Source organism: Acartia tonsa, chromosome 15 (assembly GCF_053477335.1).
Source record: "Acartia tonsa isolate MP-2025a chromosome 15, ASM5347733v1, whole genome shotgun sequence".
NCBI classification, from domain to species: domain Eukaryota; kingdom Metazoa; phylum Arthropoda; class Copepoda; order Calanoida; family Acartiidae; genus Acartia; species Acartia tonsa.
The window spans coordinates 10,992,407-11,012,772 of NC_137274.1; the positions used below are offsets into that span (position 1 = coordinate 10,992,407).

At 35.7% G+C, this 20,366-nt stretch overlaps 1 protein-coding gene across 3 annotated transcripts in view; it reads left to right on the forward strand.

The window, feature by feature from the left end:
- Window positions 1–2,943: 2,943 nt before the first annotated feature.
- The window catches only part of LOC145307246 (aryl hydrocarbon receptor nuclear translocator homolog), a 37,168-nt gene continuing 19,745 nt past the window's right edge, over window positions 2,944–20,366 (forward strand). For all 3 annotated transcript variants that reach the window (XR_013875365.1, XR_013875364.1, XM_080149619.1), the window contains exons 1-5: window positions 2,944–3,189; window positions 6,536–6,610; window positions 18,195–18,331; window positions 19,077–19,165; window positions 19,487–19,555. Coding sequence is in view for 1 of the 3 variants with exons in the window: in XM_080149619.1 (XP_080005745.1) it covers window positions 3,130–3,189; window positions 6,536–6,610; window positions 18,195–18,331; window positions 19,077–19,165; window positions 19,487–19,555 (430 nt within the window). In the remaining 2 variants the exon portion in view is untranslated. The remainder of the gene's footprint in view (window positions 3,190–6,535; window positions 6,611–18,194; window positions 18,332–19,076; window positions 19,166–19,486; window positions 19,556–20,366) is intronic.

Consider the following 20,366-nt stretch of genomic DNA (forward strand, 5'->3'; position numbering starts at 1 on the left):
AAAGAAAATCTATTTTATATTTATATTTTAACGATTAAATCGGACTGAATCGATTGGGCGACTCTTTTGGGGAAGTTTTAAATATCCCCCAATTATGATGTTTTCAGTCTATTTCTAGCATACATTTTATCTTACTGAAAAAATACTTTGCTATAAAATTAAGTTTGAATCCTTTAGATCCAGCGACTACAAGCAAGTCATTTTAATTTTAAGAAAAACAGACACACAGATAATTAGATAGATATATAGACATCCTATCTCTTTATAAGAAGGATAACTTTGCCCTCTAATTAAAAATTTAATAATTTAAAAGCTAGCTTCATAAGACTATTTGATTTCATCCAAGAGGAAGCTGGATAAAAAACATGGCAGCCAAATTTGAAAGAAAAAAAACGAAAAAAAATCATTAATATAATTTTTTACATAATGGCGTTGAAATCGATAAATATCCGCTTGTTAAGAACCGGTTTTATAGTCATGCTGAAATATCGCGTGTATATCAGCGTATTACATATAGTTTTCCACGAATATTAATATAAATTAATGTACAAGTTTTAATAGCCCGAACCCTCATCCTCACAGGGCGTACAAAAGTACTAGTTTTATTCTTCATGTTAATATCCGTAGAAAGCTGAATGTAGCAAGAACATTTTTTCTTAAACATATTTATACAAAAAGGCCATTTGTTGGCTATAAAAAAAATACTTTTACAAAATTTTTGATTAATTGGTACAAATTCTAGTTGTGCATGTCTAAACATTTCAACCAATAATCATATTTATATAGGGGATAATTTGCAAATATACATCAATTTATCGTCCATTGTCTTATCCCTTAAGATCCATGAATTTAAAAAAAAGTAATTTTTAAATTTTCAAATTTGGCATCCATGATATTTAGTATTTCTTTGTGTTTGGTCGTCAGCGGTTGCGCTGCCAAATTTCTATTTTCAAAAAAAAGTGAAATTTTATTGATTTTTAAAGATATTTCATATAAAATAAGTGATAGTTATAAATAATTTTTATTATTAAAGCTTTTTATGTGAAATTAACGTGATTTTTTTGTTTTTAAGTTATGATTTTTATTATTTTTAATATAATAGGCAGGTAGTTATATAATATATGCAGTAAATATTTATTAATTCAGAATTTATGAATTAGTTTATCCGTTAAAATCTCGGTAACCTCTGAACCGATTGATTTCTCCTTTTTAGGGTAGCTTCACTTATGTTTCAAGATGGTTTTGTTTTTTTTTATTTTAAATTTTGGATGGTTTTAGGCTACTTTTCTGCCCCTTCAGCCGCTAAGCTCTGGCTCTAATCCTTATATAAAAGTAGCAGGATCTCTCTCTGTTTGTAATGAAGGATCTCGCTAACCGCTGAACCGCTATGATTCTCCTATACAGTAAAGCTTCTTACAGGTCCTTGTATGGTTTGTAGCTATTTTATGGGTGTAAAGGTTCCCCCACCCCCCTATCATGCATTAAAGAGAAATCTCACCTAGAAAAAATGACCCCCACACATCATATGCCCTCTTGGGGCGTAGCCGCTAGAACTAAAAAAAGTAGCAGGTTTTTTGTTACTATGTAAGACCCGGAAACTCTACTAAATATATAAATCTTGGGATGGATTAAGGCCATTTTCAGGCGTCAATTGTGTATAAAGTAGTACATTTTATTTATGGTTGAAACCAAATTATCTCGGAAAATAACGGTCAGATTTAGTTGTTCGTTTTAGGGAGACCTTTTTGGTATTTTTATGCTATACAAAGCAATTTTGAAAGATTTTGCGATGCCTAGAAAATGATCCGATCCGATTTTTTCTAATTCCCATATTAATGAGTCTATATTTAATGTCTCTTAGCATTGTTTCAGGCTATTTTCTTTCTCTTTCTCTCTCTTTCTTTCTCTTCCCCCCCACTTCTCTCTCTCTCTCTCTCTCTCTCTCTGGATCCCATGGTTTTTCATTTTAGCCTTCGTGGAAATCTGTCTATAATTCGATTCAATAGTTGAATAGTTAGTTATTTAATCTTTATATCAAATAATAGCATGTTTAATTGTCTGTTATAGTGATTCTTATTTTGCGTTGTTTAATATTTACTTTATTTTCATTTCATTTTGATCGGGGAGGGGACAATGGGCTCTAAATTTAAAGGAACTACCTTTTTATCGATGATTTTCTTATGGTCGAGGGGTAGGTAGGTTTTATTAACCCGCGACTGTGGCGTAAACTGTAGTTCATCCGCTCATTGTCAGGAAGGTGATTGGTTCGAATTTCGGCCCAATTTCATATAAAACCTTAGTGAAACCTAACTTTTTAGTCGTTAAACCAAATATTAAACATAAAACTAGTATATTCACTAAAAAAATGCTATGGATCAATGCTGGAAGGTGCTTATAATCACTTGCTCTTGCTTGTGGATAGTCCCCTTTCATTCAACCTTCCTAGGACATATGTGAAGCTATATTATAAAGGAGAAACTTATCAGTGGTTAGCGAGATCTTTTAGTACAAACAAACAAACAGATGTTACTTTATTATAGAACTAGCGGCTACGCCCCTAGAGGTCTCTAGGGGCACTTTAGGAGGGAAGAGTTGAATTTGATAACCCAATATATTATTTTAGATTTTAAAAGTAAATTTTTTTTTTAATTTTTGAGGGGGAGGGGAATTTTTTTTCTAGGTGCGATTTTTCTTGGGAGGGTGGTGGCCTCCCTCGAAATAGTTATAAACCTTCCCGGGACCTATGAGAAGCTACCCTGTTAAGAAGGACCCGATCGGTTCAGCGGTTACCGAGATCATACGGTACAAACAGACACATAGACATCCTGTTGATTTATTATAAGAATTTAAAGTCTTCCGAAAAAATAAAGAAATCCTCCAAAATAAAAAAAATCCTCCAAAAATTATAAATAAAAATTAGCTACCTACATATTTTGTATTACAGATAGAAAATGAAATCAAGATAATGTGAAAAAAATAGGCAGCGGAAAAGTTAAAAGAAAAAAGTATATTTTCTAGTGACCTAATATTACCTACCTAGTGAAATTGTGAAGTTTTTTAAAAAGCAAGGAGAAATCTCCGCGTGATTGGTTTTACTAGAATAGTTGAAAATAGCATAAAACTTGTGAAATGTCGATGCCTGTTCATCCCTCCATGATGCAGAAGCGACGAATCGATGAGGAGGCAATGGTGAGTATTTAGTTTAACTGGGGTAATTTTGTTCATTATCATTGTGGGAGGGGACGCTGGACTGTTTATTACGCTAGTCCCCCAAAGTTTTATAATGATGTTTTCTTATTCGTTAGCTTACCAACCTTGGGGACTTTTATTAAGGTACGATTGTTTGATTCATTAAGTTGAGTGTTTGAACGTTTTAATTTTTTAAACACTTCTTTTAATCTACAAAAGAGGTAATTTTTGTATAATCATTGGGGATGTAATTTTGTAAATCAATTTAGCGTCTAATGTCTTATCCCTTAAAATTAGTTATGAAAGATTCAAGGATCTAAAGGGATAAGACAATGGCTGATAAATTGATGTACATCCCAAATGATTATACACAAATTACCTCTTGTGTAGATTAAAATTACTGGTTAAAACGTTGGAACACTCAACTTATTAAACCAACCAATCAAATTTCACAAAAGTCCTCAAAATTGTTAAGCAAACCATTAAGAAAACGTTTTTTAAAAACCTTGGGGACTAGTGTGGTGAGTCTGCATTTTAACTGGGGTTACCTTCAGGGATCTCAAGGGATTAGACAATGGCCGATAAATCGATGTAATGCTTTTTAGCCCTGGTAACAAAACTACTTTTAATCTAATTTTATTTTAATATCCACGGAAATCTATTTTCTATGATACGACGCGATAAATAACAATCTCTCCTTGGTTGACTTAAATACCTACCTTGGGTTTATACTTTTATTAAGTTTTGAATTAAGGGTTCAAACTATGCCACCAATAACTTTAAACAACAAAAGGGGTAATTTTGTTATATAATCATTGAGGATAGACATTATTTTATTATCCATTGTGGTATCCCTTTAATATGTGTGTGTGTGTGTTTGTGTTTGTGTATGTGTGTGTGTGTATATGTATGTGTATGTATGTTTGTGAGTGTATATGTATGTGTGTATTTGTGTGTGTATGTTTGTGAGTGTATGACGTATATGTGTGTGTGTGTGCGTGGGTGTATGTGTATGTATTTGTGTGTGTAGTATTTATACATATATATGTATGTGTGTGTGTGTGTGTGTATCTGTGTGTGTATGTTTATGTGTTTTTTTGTGTGTTAATATAAGTGTATGTATGTGTGTGTGTATATGTATTTGTGTGTGTATGTGTATTTGTGTGTGAATGTATGTGTGTGTGTTTTTATGTGTGTGTGTATGTGTGTATATGTATGTGTATGTTTGTATGTATGTATATGTGTGTATGTGTATTTATGTATGTGTGTATATGTGGGTGTATGACGTATGTGTGTGTGTGTGCGTGGGTGTATTTGTGTGTTTTTTTTGTGTGTGTATGTATGTGTGTGTGTGTGTATGTGTGTATATATGTATGTATATATGTGTGTGTGTGTGTGTGTGTGTATGTTTGTTTGTCCTATGAGAAGATTTTCTGCCACTAATCAAAAATGTGGTTTTTATATGAATTTCAATTACATTTTATTAGCAACTAGCGGCTACGCCCCCTGGATGTCTTTAGGGGCACTTAAGGTTAGGGGGGGGGGGAGTCTAAGTTGTTGCTTTTTGAGGGGGGGGGGGCATGATTTTTTTTGTATGTTCGATTTCTCTTTAAAATATTTATAAAACCATCTTGGGACATGTAAGAAGCTTCACTGTTAAGGGGAAAAAACATATCGGTTCAGCGGTTATCGATATACTACAGACAAAAAAAAAGTTACAAGTAGCACTTCCGCTCGTCGTCGGGAAGGTGATAGGTTCGAATCTTGGTCAGACACCGCGCCATAACTTAAGACGTTAAAAATGGTTCCCACTGCTACTATGTCAGATGCGCGACGTAAATAGTTAGAGTGGGGGGAATGCCTTGGCCCAAAACAGGCGAAACTCGTTGGAACTTCTCAAACAAAGATCGTGCATCTCAGAGAGTTGGTTGTCTGATGGGCGAATTGACGCTATTCACCGCAATCATAAGCGACACCAGGCCTCTTAGAGTCCTCTTACCTCTTTATATAATACTAGCGGCATCTATCGGTTTTAGCCCAGGATGTGATGGGAAGTCTAAACCCCCTCCCCCCTTAATTGTTTTTCTGTGTGTTATAATCTACGTAGTATTTATCCAACTAGAGGCTTCGTGCTTAGTCTCTAGGTGCTTTGACTCAAGAGGTTATATATTGGGTTTGATCAGTTATTAAAAAAAAATTAGGGACCTAACTAAAATAAAATATAAATAGGTAGAATCTCACTAGTGTTTACCCCTTTCTTTGGGTTTAACGCATTTTAATATGGATTAATACCTTTAAAAAAGGGGAGATGGGGGAGATTTTTTTGTGTCCCACCCCCAAGAAAATAGCTTAATACCACCACAGGACCAGTAGTTATATTCCCTGAAGAGTAGAATCCAAACGGTTTAGTTGTTACCGAGATCCTACATCAAGCTACTTTATATTATAGATACGTATTATTGCGACAATACATATAAAGATAAAAAGGGAGAGGTAGGTTTCTGGTAAAATCCGTAAAGGTTATGTGTTATAAGTTAAAAACAGTACTAGAACGATAATTTATGTTAACTTTTTAAAAAGAAATTTGTTTATAGTTCTTTTCAATAAGAAAAACACATATTTAGTGAATATTATCGCTCTACTACTATTTTTAAGCCTTAAAACACACATCTTTACGGATTTTACCAGAAACATACCTCTCCCTTTTTTTTGTCTATGGTTCTATTCAATAAGGAATACACATATTTAGTGAATATTATCATTCTACTACTGTTTTTAGGCCTTAAAACTTATACCTTTACGGAATTTTAGCACAACCTACCTTCATTTGTCTTACCATTCAGAGCTGCGCTTTTATGGATTTTGTCATATTGAAGATAAAAAATTTAAAATTTGATCTACTCTATACATTGTTTTGTCCGTATGTCTGCAAAAAGACAAAAACCTTATTGTTGGAGTAATGTGATTTTCTCAACTACTAATTCAGATAGACAACTGAAATTTGTAATCAAGTTTCCTATTATTTATACTGATCTGCTCTGTGCAATTTTTGTCAGTCTGTCTGTTGGTCATGCTTTAAAAGACATAAAACCTTATTGTTGGAGAAATCTGATATTCTCAACTGCTAATTTAGATAGACAGCTGAAATTATCAGTCAAGATTATACGGATCTGCTATATACATTTTTTTGGTGGTCTATCTGTTGGTCATCAACAAAAACTTTATTATTTCAGTTCAAAAAGTCCTCAGTTTTCATGTAAACTATTGATTTTGATTAGCTGGTTTATTTAGTTGAGTGTCTATTCTTTTCAACCACTTATTTTTGTAACCTATTTTTTATTTTCAGTATGTGCAAGATCCAAGCGGCCAGAAGTATGGGAGGATGGAGGAGGAGACCAACAATATGGGCCAAGACAAGGCAGTTTGTTGTTCTATTAAAAAATTCAAGTGAAAATATAAGGGATATGTTTATGAAACAAAAGTTTATTTCTGATGATTGAAAATTGTCTAATTTGGCGAAAAAGGTCATTGAAAATTTCGGCGGGAAACTGCAATTTTCGGCGGGAGCAGCGATTCCGCCGCCGTTTCTTCACAGTTCTATATTGCACCTACTTAAAGCAACTGCCATGTCAAATCTCAGAGCTGAAACTCTTTATTTAGTTGAGTTCCTTTGACTTTTAGTTTTGGTTTCAAAAAGTGTAAATTCCGCCCCCTTCCTTTCAATTTAAGATTAACATTTAATTATTGTAATGTTTATAGAGTTACTTAATAGTTTCTAACTATCACAGGAATCATCATGCTATATTTCAAAGTTGAGTGTCAAAACTCGTAGAACACACGAAATGGAAAAAAAAGCTTTTGATATTGAAATATGATTCTTTTTAATCAAATATTTAAACATAATCCTATTTTATAAAGTAGTAAGCTTTTTTTGTCTGTAGCGAAGGATCTCTCTAACCGCTACACAGATATAGTTCTCCTTCACAGTGAAGGTTTTTATAGGTCCTGAGATGGTTTTAGACTATTTTATTTTTATAATGAAGTCTAAGTATGGTTTTAGGCTATTTTTCTTCTATTCAATATTAATTCTAAATATATAGCCCTAGATGCTAGGGGCGTATCCGCTAGTATTTTTTTAACGGATAAGGCATTGAACGATAATTTGATATACAACCCCAGTTATGTTAAACTAAACTACCCCTATTCTGTAAATAAGAATAATTGGTGGAAAAGTACCCAAAGCCAATTTATGGGAAAACGTATTTTTAAAACTTTGGGGACTAGTGAAATAAACAGCCCAATGTCCCTTCCCCTCAAAATTTATACGCATTAAAAGTACCCAAAGTTTTAAAGCCATCGAATGGGAAAAATGTTTTAACTTTGGGGACTAATGAAATAAACAGCCCAGTGTCCACTCTCTCTCTGAATTAATATTAAATGAAAGTACCCAAGGTTTTAAAGCCAACAAAGGGGAAAACGTGTTTAAAAACTTTGGGGGACTAGTTTAATATAGGGCCCAATGTTCCCTCCCTCCCCGAATATATTATATGTAATACAAGTAACCAAGGTTTTAAAGCCAACGAATGGTAAAACGTATTTATAAAACTTTGGGGACTAGTGAATTAAACAGCCCAATGTCCCCTCTCTCCCTTAATTAATATACATAAAAGTACCCAAGGTTTTAAAGCCAACGAATGGGAAAACGTATTTATAAAGCTTTTGGGACTAGTGTAATTTAGGGCCCATTGTCCCCTCCCACCCTGAAAGTTGCTACACAGTACACACTGATAGAAATAGACGATCAATCAAATTGTAATCTCATTTTCAATATTTTCACTTTCTCTCTCTCTCGCTTTCTCTCCTTATCGCGCCCCCCCCCCCCTCTCTCTCTCTCTCTCTCTTTCTATGTGATGACTCTCTCTCTCTCTTTTATTGTTCTATTATTCCTCTATCCCTCTATTTCTTCTCTCTCTCTCTCACTCTCTCTCTCTTTCTTTTTATCTATCTATTTTTCTTTCTCTTTCTTCTCTATTTCTCTCTCTCTCTCTTTCTTTTCTCCGTTGGTCAAGACATGCTTTTTTTTCTATGATATCTTTTGTTAAAACTCTAAGTTTGTTTGACTATTCATTATTTTTATGTGCTTCGCTACCTATGGGTGTCTCTCTCTCTCTCTCTCTCTCTCTCTCTCTCTCTCTCTCTCTCTCTCTCTCTCTCTCTCTCTCTCTCTCTCTCTCTCTCTCTCTCTCTCTCTCTCTCTCTCTCTCTCTCTCTCTCTCTCTCTCTCTCTCTCTCTCTCTCTCTCTCTCTCTCTCTCTCTCTCTCTCTCTCTCTCTCTCTCTCTCTCTCTCTCTCTCTCTCTCTCTCTCTCTCTCTCTCTCTCTCTCTCTCTCTCTCTCTCTCTCTCTCTCTCTCTCTCTCTCTCTCTCTTTCTTCTTCTTTTTATATATCTCTCTCGCTCTTTATCCCTTTCTCTCTCTCTCTTTTTCTCTCTATCTCTCTACCCCTCCCCCTCCTCTGAATTAATAGCTGTTATAGAGATTTTAAAGAACAAACAGCCATACATAATTTTTTTCCCTCGCTCTCATCTCTTTTTATTGCCTTTGTCGGTATTAAGTTTGGTGTTCTCTAAAAACCGCGGAAAAAAAAAAGATTTTTAAAGTGATGTTTTTAGGATCGTTTTGTTTGTTAACATATAGCCGTAATAGCTGGGTTCAGCGGTTAGCGAGATCTTTCGCTACCGACAAAAAAGCTTACTCCTTCTTTACATAATATGATTAAGCTGTATATTATATACATGTAGAATTTTCGTTAATATATCTATGTATAATATTGTTGAATTTAAAAGCCCGGGAGGAAAGGGGACATTGGGCTGTTTATTACACTAGTACCCAAAGTTTTATAGCAACCTTGAGGACTTGAATTTTAATTGGTTTGTTCATTAAGTTGATTGTTTAACCCCTTCAGCCACTAATATTTTTCTACAGTAGGGGTAATTTTGTGTTTTATCATTGGTAATGAACCTAAATTTATCGGCCATTGTCTTATCCCCTAGCCATATAATCTAACATAATTGCAAAAAAAAGTCCAAATAGGATAACGTCCTTATTTTTAACTAAAAAACTTGAATTTTTGTTGTAAAGTTTTGACACCAAGCTTCTATATGGCTGGGAAAATTGCCTTAAATGTAAATTTTTTAAAGCTAAGGTTTTGTATATTTAAGGCTTGTCTGTCTGTCCATAATGGATGTACTTCTTTTTTAGAGTAGGAAGAAAGTATAATTGGGACTGTAAATTAAATCGCCCCTTAAACCCCCCTCCAAAATTTTCTTCAACTTTTTCTTTCCAAAATTACACTTGAATTTATGACACCTAGAGGCCTCTAGGGGCGTAGCCGCTGGTTCTTAGTTTAAACAATTTGATATATAAGTGATGATTTTTGGGACGATTAGATTTAATCTAGGTCGCTGTTATGGTTTTGTTGACATCCTTGTTGGAAATTGAAAGCTGAAAGTTGGGGGAGAGGGGCTGGAGGGTGGGGGGGTGTTTTGATATTTTAGCAAACTAAGTTTTACAAGAGTGAGAGAAGGGACAATGGCCTGTTATTTCACTAGTCCCCAAAGTTTTATAATAACGTTTTCTTGTTCGTTGGCTTAACAACTTTGGCGACTTTCAATTTGAATTTTATGAAGTTGAGTGTTTAAACGTTTCTACCACTACTAAGGGGTACTTTTGTGTATCTTCATTGGGATTAGCCATCAATTTAACGGCTATTGTCTTATCCCTTTAGATTCCTGAAGTTTTACAAATAAGTCTCCAGAGCTGGATCTTTAAATCATTTCAATGGTGCGCCAAATCTGGGTGAGCCAACTTTCCACCAATGAGAGCACAGCATTTTACGAAATGCCGCGCTGTGATTGGCTGAAATTCGGCGCACCCCGATTTGGCGCGCTATTGAAATTAATTAAAGATCCAGCTCTGGGATAATTTATCCATTTCAAAAAATTTCCTTGGGTATTGGGATGGTTTTAGGCTAGTTTATTATTTTTATTCAATTCTTGATTTTCATAAATATTTAAGAAAAATTTAGCTGTTTTAAACGAAACAAAATTTTTAAATGGGATAGTTGGAGGGGGGGGGGGTGATTTCACTATTAGGGTTAGGAAATCAGGAAGGGAGGGGACATTGGGCTGTTTATTACACTAGTCCCCAAAGTCTTATAATAATGTTTTCTTATTTATTGGCTTAACAACTTTGGGGACTTTTAATGAATTTTTATTGGTTGTTTCATTAAGGTGTGTGCCCAAACGTTTTAAACCCCTAATTGTATTCTACAGAAGGGATAATTTTGTTTATCATAGGGGATGTACATTAATTTATCGGCCATTGTCTTATCCCTCTTGGATATGTTATGAAATACTTAAAGATGGGGTGGGGGGTTGGAGAATTTAATGTATGAGAGGCAAGGAAGGGTGGGGGGGTAAAATATTGGATTTTCAGGGGTTTTGGAATATTAATATCTTTTTACTAAAGTAGCAGGATGTCTGTGTATATGTTTGTACCGAAGGATCTCGCTAACCGCTGAACCAATCAGGTTCTCCTTTACAGGGTAGCTTCTCATAGGTCCTGGGAAGATTTAAAACTATTTTGGGGGAGGGTACCACCAACCCCGAAAGCATCATAGAAAAGTATCGTATTATTTTTATAAGAAACCAAACATTTAAAGTGCCACTAGAGGCCTCTAGTGGCATAGCCGCTAGCTATTTTTTTATAGTAAAAGATTTGGTAAAATAAACCTGATAGCAACATGATGTCTGTTTGTGCCTTAAGATCTTGGTAACCACTGGATTGATATGGTTCTCTTTTACTGTGAAGCTTCTTATAGGTTCTGGACAGAATTTAACCTTCAATACAAGAAAAATCACCCATTGAAAACGTCAAAAAAGAATTGCACATTTTTTTATACCAATCCCCCCCTCCCATTTTTTCAGCTTTTTGGCCTATTCGTTCATCCTTAAAGGGTTGAAGGGGGGGGGGTTATAGGTCACCCCTAATTTTTTATTCTGATCACGGACTTTAAATAAGTTTTCTTTAAAAAAATGTTTTCAATCGATTGGACTATTCTAAAATGAGCTACATGTGTACATCTATAATACCAAGTAGCTTGATGTCTGTCTGTCCGTCCGTCTGTCTGTCTGTCCGTCCGTTCCTTCGATCTCAGTAACCACTAAACCGATCGGATTCTACTCTTCAGGGAATATATACCTACTGGTCCTGTGGTGGTTTTAGGCTATTTTCTTGCGAAGCCGCTAGTAACATAAATAGTAATAGTAGGCAGGGTTCTAAAGGGATAAGACAATGGCCAATAAATTGATATACATCACCAATGTTAATACACAAAACTACCCCTTACAAGTTGTGGTTGATACGTTTGATTGAACACTTAACTTAGTTTAGCAAAATTCACAAAAAGACCCCAAAGTTGTTAAGCCAACGAATAAGAAACTCACCACTATGCATCGTTAGAACTTCTAGTCAAAGGTCGTGCAATCAAAGGGCTGATAGTTTTTAGAACACACAGACGAACATTCTGTTACTTATATTCAAGTATCTTTGTCTGTGTCTAATTTCTTTGCATATTTTTACCATTCGTTTTATCTAGTTCAATTTTTAGGAACGAAGCTGCTCTATAATTCACTATGTCTGCCCGTCAGTCTGTCCGTATTTTTTTGAGGCATAGCATTATCTTGTTCTTATGTGTCATTGGCGGAATATTAGTTATTTATCGCATTGTATTATAAACAGCTTTCCGCGGATAAAGAATGTACAAATATATGAACAAAACTATTTTTTTTAGCCCCGAGATGATGAAGGCACGGTCTAACAAAACGCGTTTTAATATTATGATTGTACATTTTTATATATTCGTAGAAATCTGGATATAATACGATACTACGATAGATACATGATTTTTCAGTATTGTTTAGAACCGGTTCTGATCCAGATGATAGTAATCGGTTTCGAAGCCATTCCAGAAATGACTTTCTGTATTAAGTCTCATACCACCCCCCTTTTTTTCCATCTCTCTCTCTCTCTCTCTCTCTCTCTCTCTCTCTCTCTCTCTCTCTCTCTCTCTCTCTCTCTCTCTCTCTCTCTCTCTCTCTCTCTCTCTCTCTCTCTCTCTCTCTTTCTCTTTCTCTCTCTCTTTCTCTTTCTCTTTCTCTTTCTCTTTCTCTCTCTCTCTCTCTCTCTCTCTTTCTCTCTGTTTTCTTTCTCTCTTCCTTCTTATTCTCTTCTGTCTATCTCTCTCTCTTTCTTTCTCTCCTTCTCTCTCTTTCTCTCTCTTAGGGATGCAGGCAATTCGCCGAATTTTTGGGTCGGATTCTTACAAACATCTATCACAAAAAACAAGTGTATTAATCCGCAAATTGCAAGGGCAGGAGGTACTTCTTGAAGTACTGGGGGATATTGACGTCCCTCCCCTTACCAGTCACCCATCCTTCCAGGGATATGGAAGGTTTGCGTAGGACTAACTATCCTACCTATAAAACCAAAAAGTTCAAGAAAACACCCACAGAACCTCAAACACTAATGGCTTTCACACAGCCAGAGGTGTGCATGAAACAAGAACCGTTGGAACTGATGCTCAGTTTACTGAGAATATGAAAGATGATGGTGAAATCCGAAAGGAAGCTATCAACTTGATGACAGGACCAATAAGTTCTAAGCAAAGCTGTAAGATAGGAACCTGGAATGTTAGAACAATGTATGAGTCAACTAAAACAGCCCAAGTAGTTAAAGAAATGACAAGTTACAATATTGGAATACTTGGGATTGCAGAATGTAGATGGACAGGACAAGGACAAACTACAACCAAAGATGGCCACCTAATACTTTATTCTGGTCATGAAAGCCAACATATGTATGGTGTTGCTATAATTATTCAAAAACGACATGTCAATTCACTAATAGACTGGAAACCTATATCAGACAGAATAATTAAGGCTAGATTCCAATCAAGGCACTGCAAGTTGACCATTATCCAATGCTATGCCCCAACAAATGACAAAGATGGAGAAGTAAAACAAGAGTTTTATGATCAACTGCAATCAATCAGAAACTCAGTACCCAAACATGACATGTGCCTAGTTCTTGGAGATATGAATGCTAAAGTAGGAACTGACAGGACTGGAGTGGAGAATGCAATGGGACACTTTGGCATAGGTACAAGAAACGAAAATGGAGAACTTTTACTTGAATTCTGTTTAAATAATGATATGGTTGTAGGAGGTACATTATTCCAACACAAAAACATTCACAAATATACCTGGACAACACCTGATGGACAAACAAGAAACATGATTGACCACATTATGATCAATAGAAAATGGGTCAATTCAATGCAAGACTGTAGGAGCTATAGAGGAGCCGACATATTTAGTGACCATGAACTAGTTGTCAGTAAGATTAAATTAAAGCTGAAGCGTACTGGCCATGATAAAAAGAGTGAGATTGGTAGACAATATGATTCTTCAAGATTAAAGGACCCTGTGATAAAGAATGAATTTGTCTTAAAACTCAGAAATAGATTTCAAGTCTTAGAGGACCTAAATGACGAGACTGAGATCACATGGACTTCAATTAAAGAAAACTTTCAATCTACTGCTAAGGAAATCCTAGGACACAAGAAACCAGAGAAAAAGGACTGGATCTCTGAAGAAACATGGATCAAAATAGAAGAGAGAAAGAAGCTCAAAAACAAAATCCATAATGCTCAACATTTGGCTGACATGAGCAATTTAAAAGCTGAATATACTGCTAAAGACAAAGAAGTCAAAAAGTGCACAAGGAAAGACAAGAAAGATTACATTGACAATCTGGCTGAAAAGGCCCAGAGAGCAGCTGACTTTGGTAACATGAAAACAGTATACAACATAACCAAGCAATTAAGTGGCAAATATAGCAAAAAGAGTGGTGAAACTATCAAGGCTAAAGATGGTAAATTACTCACTACAGAAAAAGAAATTGCTGAAAGGTGGAAATCACATTTTGAAGAAGTGTTGAACAGACCTGAACCAGAAATTACTGCTGAACCAGAACCAGGACATGAAATAGACATAGATATAAGACCACCAACTATTCAAGAAGTTAAAGCTGCTATACATAGCCTAAAGAATGACAAAGCACCAGGACCTGACTTGATAACTGCCGAAATGCTTAAGGCAGACATAGATCTTTCTGCTAGGACTCTAACTGATCTTTTTGATAAAATTTGGAGGCAAGAAAAGATACCAACGGACTGGTCTAAAGGTATAATCATAAAACTACCTAAGAAGGGAGATTTGAACAATTGTGATAATTGGAGAGGAATTATGCTGCTTTCTATCCCAAGCAAGGTCCTATGTAAAGTTATTTTAAACAGAATTGATGAGAAAATTGACAATAAACTGAGAGAAGAACAAGCTGGATTCCGTGCTGGAAGGGGCTGTGTTGACCAAATTTTCACCCTTAGGACAGTTATTGAACAATGTGTTGAATTTAACAAGCCACTTCATGTAAATTTTGTTGATTTCTCTAAGGCCTTTGACTCCATACACAGACAAACACTCTGGAAAATACTAAGAAGTTATGGTATACCAGAAAAGATGATAATTATGATAACTAAATTTTATGACAACTTCCAAGCCTGTGTTTCAGTTGGAAACAATAAGACATCTGATTTCTTTAAAATAAGCACTGGAGTTAGACAGGGATGCATTTTATCACCTATTCTATTTATATTGGTCATTGACTGGGTGATGAAGAAAACCACAGAGGACAAAAAACGTGGTCTCCAGCTGGGCATACTAGGACACCTAGAAGATCTGGACTTTGCTGATGACCTGGCACTGATTTCAGAAACAATTAAACATCTACAAGCTAAGACAGATAGACTAGTCAAATATGCAGGACAAGTCGGGCTCTTTGTTAATGTCAAGAAGACTGAAATTATGAATATACCTACAAACCCTGATCAAACTATAACAATGAATGGTGAACAATTGAAACAAAGCAACAAATTCACCTATCTGGGGAGTGTTATCAGCAGTGAAAATGGCTCAAAAGCTGATATTAAAACCAGGATTGATAAGGCTAGGGTTGCTTTCAACAGTCTACACAACGTTTGGAATTCAAAGAAACTAGCTCTGAAAACAAAAATCAGACTTTACAACAGTAATGTGAAATCAGTTCTTCTCTATGGAGCGGAATGCTGGAGAACTGTGAAAACTGAAACAAATCAACTTAATGCATTTCACAATAACTGCCTAAGAAGAATTTGCAAAATATTCTGGCCAAACAAAATATCAAACCTTGAGCTGTATGCTAAGACCAAGTGCAATAGTATTGAAGCAGAAGTGAAATATAAAAGACTAAGGTGGCTAGGACATGTGCTCAGAATGGAACAAAATAGGTTTCCAAAAAAGTGCTTAAAATGGAACCCCACCACTGGTAAACGTAATCGGGGACAACCAAAAATGACCTGGAGGCGGAGCACTGAAAAGGACCTCTTTAATTTGGAATTAACATGGGGAGAAGCTGAGAAACTTGCCAAAGACAGCAGGAATTCATGGAGGAGCAAGGTGTCCGTATTCTCTGGCCTTCACAGTCAAAAAGAGAGATGCGTCTGATGATGATGATGAATCCGCAAATTGCATATTCTTGTTTTTTTTTATTGCGGATTTTTTTCCTATTGTAGATTGCGGATTCTAGCAATATTTTAAAACAATTTTTTTATATAAATAAAAAAGTTGTAGCCCCTACAGCGGCCAGCTTTTAACCCTTACTTAACCTAACCTAAGTACTACAAAAGTCATAAAAATTAATAATCCGATTTCCAACCCAACTCTCTCTTTTAAAAAAAATCTTCCCTTTCCTAAGAAATATAATGTTTAGCAAATAACACCAAATCAATATGGTTTTATGCTATTTACTTGAGGCTAGGGTCGAAGCTTTTAGTTTAAAATAAACTTAAATTTTTTAACATATTTTAGGAATAAAATTAGAAAACAAAGAAAAAAATCGAAGCAATATTTTGTAACTTTGTTTTTTGTCGGTCTTTTCAAATATTTATGTTCTGTTTGGTTAGAAAGGGAGGGGACATAATGTCCAAACTTTTGCACCAATATTATCTGCTTAAGTGGTTATGTTGTTCAATATAATTGGAATAGTTGAATTTAAATATGCAGTAGATAAATATTTTTTTAGCATAGAAAAATTAAGGGATTCCACTCCCCCCCCCCCCTCCCATACCTAATTTTGGAAGTTCATTAGAAAACCTCTTCTCACCCCCAAACTATTAAAAACTCTCATTCTACAACCCCGACCCCACATAAAAAGGCTTGGACGTTCTTGTTTTCATATAGCTTCATACTTATTGTCTATGTTAAATGTTATCCTTGTTAGTAGCGAAGCTACTCTATAATTCACTTTGTTTGTCCGTCAGTCAGTCTGTTATTGGGGGAAATGTGATTTTCTCGGCTGCTATTAAATATAGACAGCTGAAATTTCTAGTTAATATTCTTATCACATATGCCCATTTTTTCTATCTTTTTTTGTCTGTCGGTCAAACTTCAAAAGATGTAACCGTTATTTTTTTAAGGTTTTGTGATTTTTTTTGCATATTCTTTTGTTAATTGAATCAAACATCTGCTCTCTAACTTACTTTGTCCATTTCTTAAATTGTTTGTGCTTCGCTGCTTATGGATGTTGTCATCCTTGTTCTTTGTTTAACCTTTCAACCCATTTGTTTAACAGATTCAGGGATATAAAGGGATAAGATAATCTTTATATAAAAGTAACAGGATGTGTGTGTGTGTGTGTGTTTTCTGTCTGTTTTGCCATTTATAGCACAGATATAGTTCTTCTTTTCATGGGTCCTTGGAAGGTTTATATCTATTTTGGGGAAGGGTGCCAACATACCTCCCAAATCAAGGTCCTACTAGAGAGGCCTCTAGGAGCGTAGCCAATGTATTACAATAAGTTTATATCAATTATAATAAACAAAATTATCCTATTTTGGGTAGTACAATTATTGGTTGAAAAGTTTAGACATTACTAGTATGTAACCGACTAATTGAAATTCAAGTACCCAAAGTTCTTGAGCCAATGAATAATGATGCTTTATAAAACTTTGAGTACAAGTGTAATTTACGGGCTAATGTCCCCTCCCTCCCTCCCTGCCGCCGCTTAACCCATTTGTTTAACAAATTACTTTATATGCAAAGATTTTCTGCAATAGTTAGTTTACATTAAAAATTTAAGAAGTTATTTTAAGCCTACAATCGGTAGAAAGGGCAGAAAAAATAGCTTAAAACCATCCTCAGACTTATTTCTAAAATCAAACAGCATATATCCAAGACTTGTGAGAAACTTCCCTATAATGGAGAACTGTATCTGTTCAGTAGTTATTGAAATCTTAAGCTACATGCACATATTTTACTTTATTAAATGCTAGTGGCTGTGCCCCTAGATTCCTCTAATGACACTTGAGTGATTGGGGGATAAGAGGGAGAGGGGGGGGGGAGTGGGCAGCAAGAGATCATTTTTGAATGGGAAATTTCTCTTGGGAGGGTGTGGAAGTACCTAAAAGAACCGCGCCTGTACACGGGGATTTAATGTCCCTTTTTTATGGGGTGGGGATTAATACACCTTCCCATGACTGTTTTGATAGGGATTGATAATTAGGACCATGGCAATTTTAAAACAAATATTTGGAAGGTTGGGAGGGGACATTGGGCTGTTTATCACCCTACTTAGTCTCTAAAGTTTTAAATTTCTTATTGGTTGCCTTAACAACTTTGGAAGCTTTTATTGAATATTTATAGATAGTTTCATTTAGTTTAGAGTTTCAAAACGTTTCAACCACTAATTGTAATCTACAGAAGTAGTGTAGCCCATTGTGCCCCCCCCCCCTTTCTCTCTTTCTCTATGTATGTACCTAGAACAACACGTGGCTGCTGTACACAGGAGAGATTTGCGCGGGAAAACCATTGCGAGATTGAGCGAAGACGACGCAACAAAATGTCGGCCTACATCACTGAACTCTCGGACATGGTGCCCACGTGCAACGCGCTCGCGCGCAAACCCGACAAGCTGACAATTCTTAGGTACAGTATTTTATAAACTAATACCCAAAGTTTTATAAACTAGTACCCAATGTTTTAAAAACTGGTACCCAAAGTTTTTAAACTGGTACCTAATGTTATGGTATCTACCATTCCAGTGTAATTTATAGTCCAATGTCCTCTCCCTTCCCCGAGTATTTTTAGTAGCGTAACCACTTGGTAATCAGGGTATGTCTGTTCTTCCATCATAAAAAGAACAATGTTGCAAAACTGATTCTCTTTGCGGCAACTAAAGCGCAAAGACTCTTGGTCTGTGCAGCCAAGGTTATGAATTTAATTTCTCGCCTGGCATGAAAGATAGATAACTGAAATTTTGGGGTATAGTCCCTTTCGTGGGAACGCCTCCTGAGGGGAGTTTCTTCATATTTTCAAACTAGCTTTTCTCCTATTTCTAGCCCCTGCGGGGGGCTCTAACCCCGGTGGGCCAATTTCCTAACCTTGCTGGGCATTCACCCAACCCAATATAACCTAACCTAACCTATTCAAAGTCATTTGAATATACGACGAATCGCCCCTTAAGAGGTGTTGCCATGAAAGGGACTATACCCAACTTTTTTCACATTTTTTGCAGTAGGGAAGATAACCACTTATTTAAGGCCTGTCTGTCCGTTCGTATGTCCGTTCTTCTGTTTGTTGTAAGTTCTTCAGCCCGTTTGTCTGTCTGTTTGTCTGTTCGATCGTCTGTCCGTTAGTCTGTAACACAACGTAACAACTGATAATATTTCAGGATGGCTGTAGCGCACATAAAGTCTCTGCGGGGGATAACTAACACTCCGCCCCCAAACGACGGCACCCACAAGCCATCATTCTTAACAGGTATTTTATCAGGGTTGGCATAAAAACAAGGATGACAACATCCATAAGTAGCGTAGCTTAAATATTATGAATTGAAAAAATTACTATAGAGCAGTGTCATACAATAAACATTTAACATGATAAAATAGGTAAAATAGGTAACCTTTAAAATAAAAAGTCCCTTTCTCTTTAGGGGTGTTTCTTCTATTTTCACAGTAGCTAACCATACGGGGAATCACCTAACCTAATATAACCCATCAAAAGCCATTGTGTAAATACGACAAAACGCCCCTTAAGAGGCGTTGCAACGAAACGGACTATACCCCTATTTTCTTGTTATAGATAATGAGTTGAAGCACCTGATTCTGGAGGCTGCTGATGGATTTCTCTTTGTTGTGTCATGTGATACAGGTCAGATGAATTGTACTATCTAAGGAGGGGGGAAGTTTGTACAGTTATAGGAAATGAAAATTCAGTATCAAATTTTGGCCTGGCCGTTTTGGGCTTGTTTTTATAGTTATCAACCTAAATCCTTTTGTAAACTCTCTTATATGATTGGATCTACCTGTAAAACTTTGAAAATTGAGTTTTGGGACTTTCCTTCTAGGGGCTAGTGGGGCAAAAGACCCCACAAACACTAAAATTTTAAGTTGTGAGCTTATTTTTAAAGATATCGAGCTGATTTTTTTAATGGAAGCTTTTATTGCATAAATGAGTTGATTAGCCATCCCATATTTCATTTTTGCACTTTACCTCTAGGGGCTTGTAAGCTCAAAACTTATAAATTTTGTATTTGGGGGGGGGGGGTTGTTTTACCCCAAAAGCCCCTAGAAGTAAAGTGCAAAAAAAGTCCCCGAAGTTTTAAAGATTAAGAAATTTAAAACTTTAGGGACTAGAGCCTAATGTCCCCTCCATCTCTGCAACTACATATTGTGTATATGGTTGCTAAAAGTTGACGGTTGAGTCGGTGCGAAGTAGTAGCGAAGCTACTCTATAATTAACTTTGTCCATCCGCCCTTAAAATATATTTGGAAAATGTGATTTTCTTAACTGTTATTTAAGATAGTACCAAATGGCGTCCAGTAAATAATTTAGTCTGTCCGTCGGTCAAGATATGAATACTTTTTTTTCTATGATATCTTTTGTTAAAACTCTTAGTTTTTCTTAGTTATGACAAGTGATCATCTTAGTTTGTAAGACTATTCATTATTTTTACATGCTT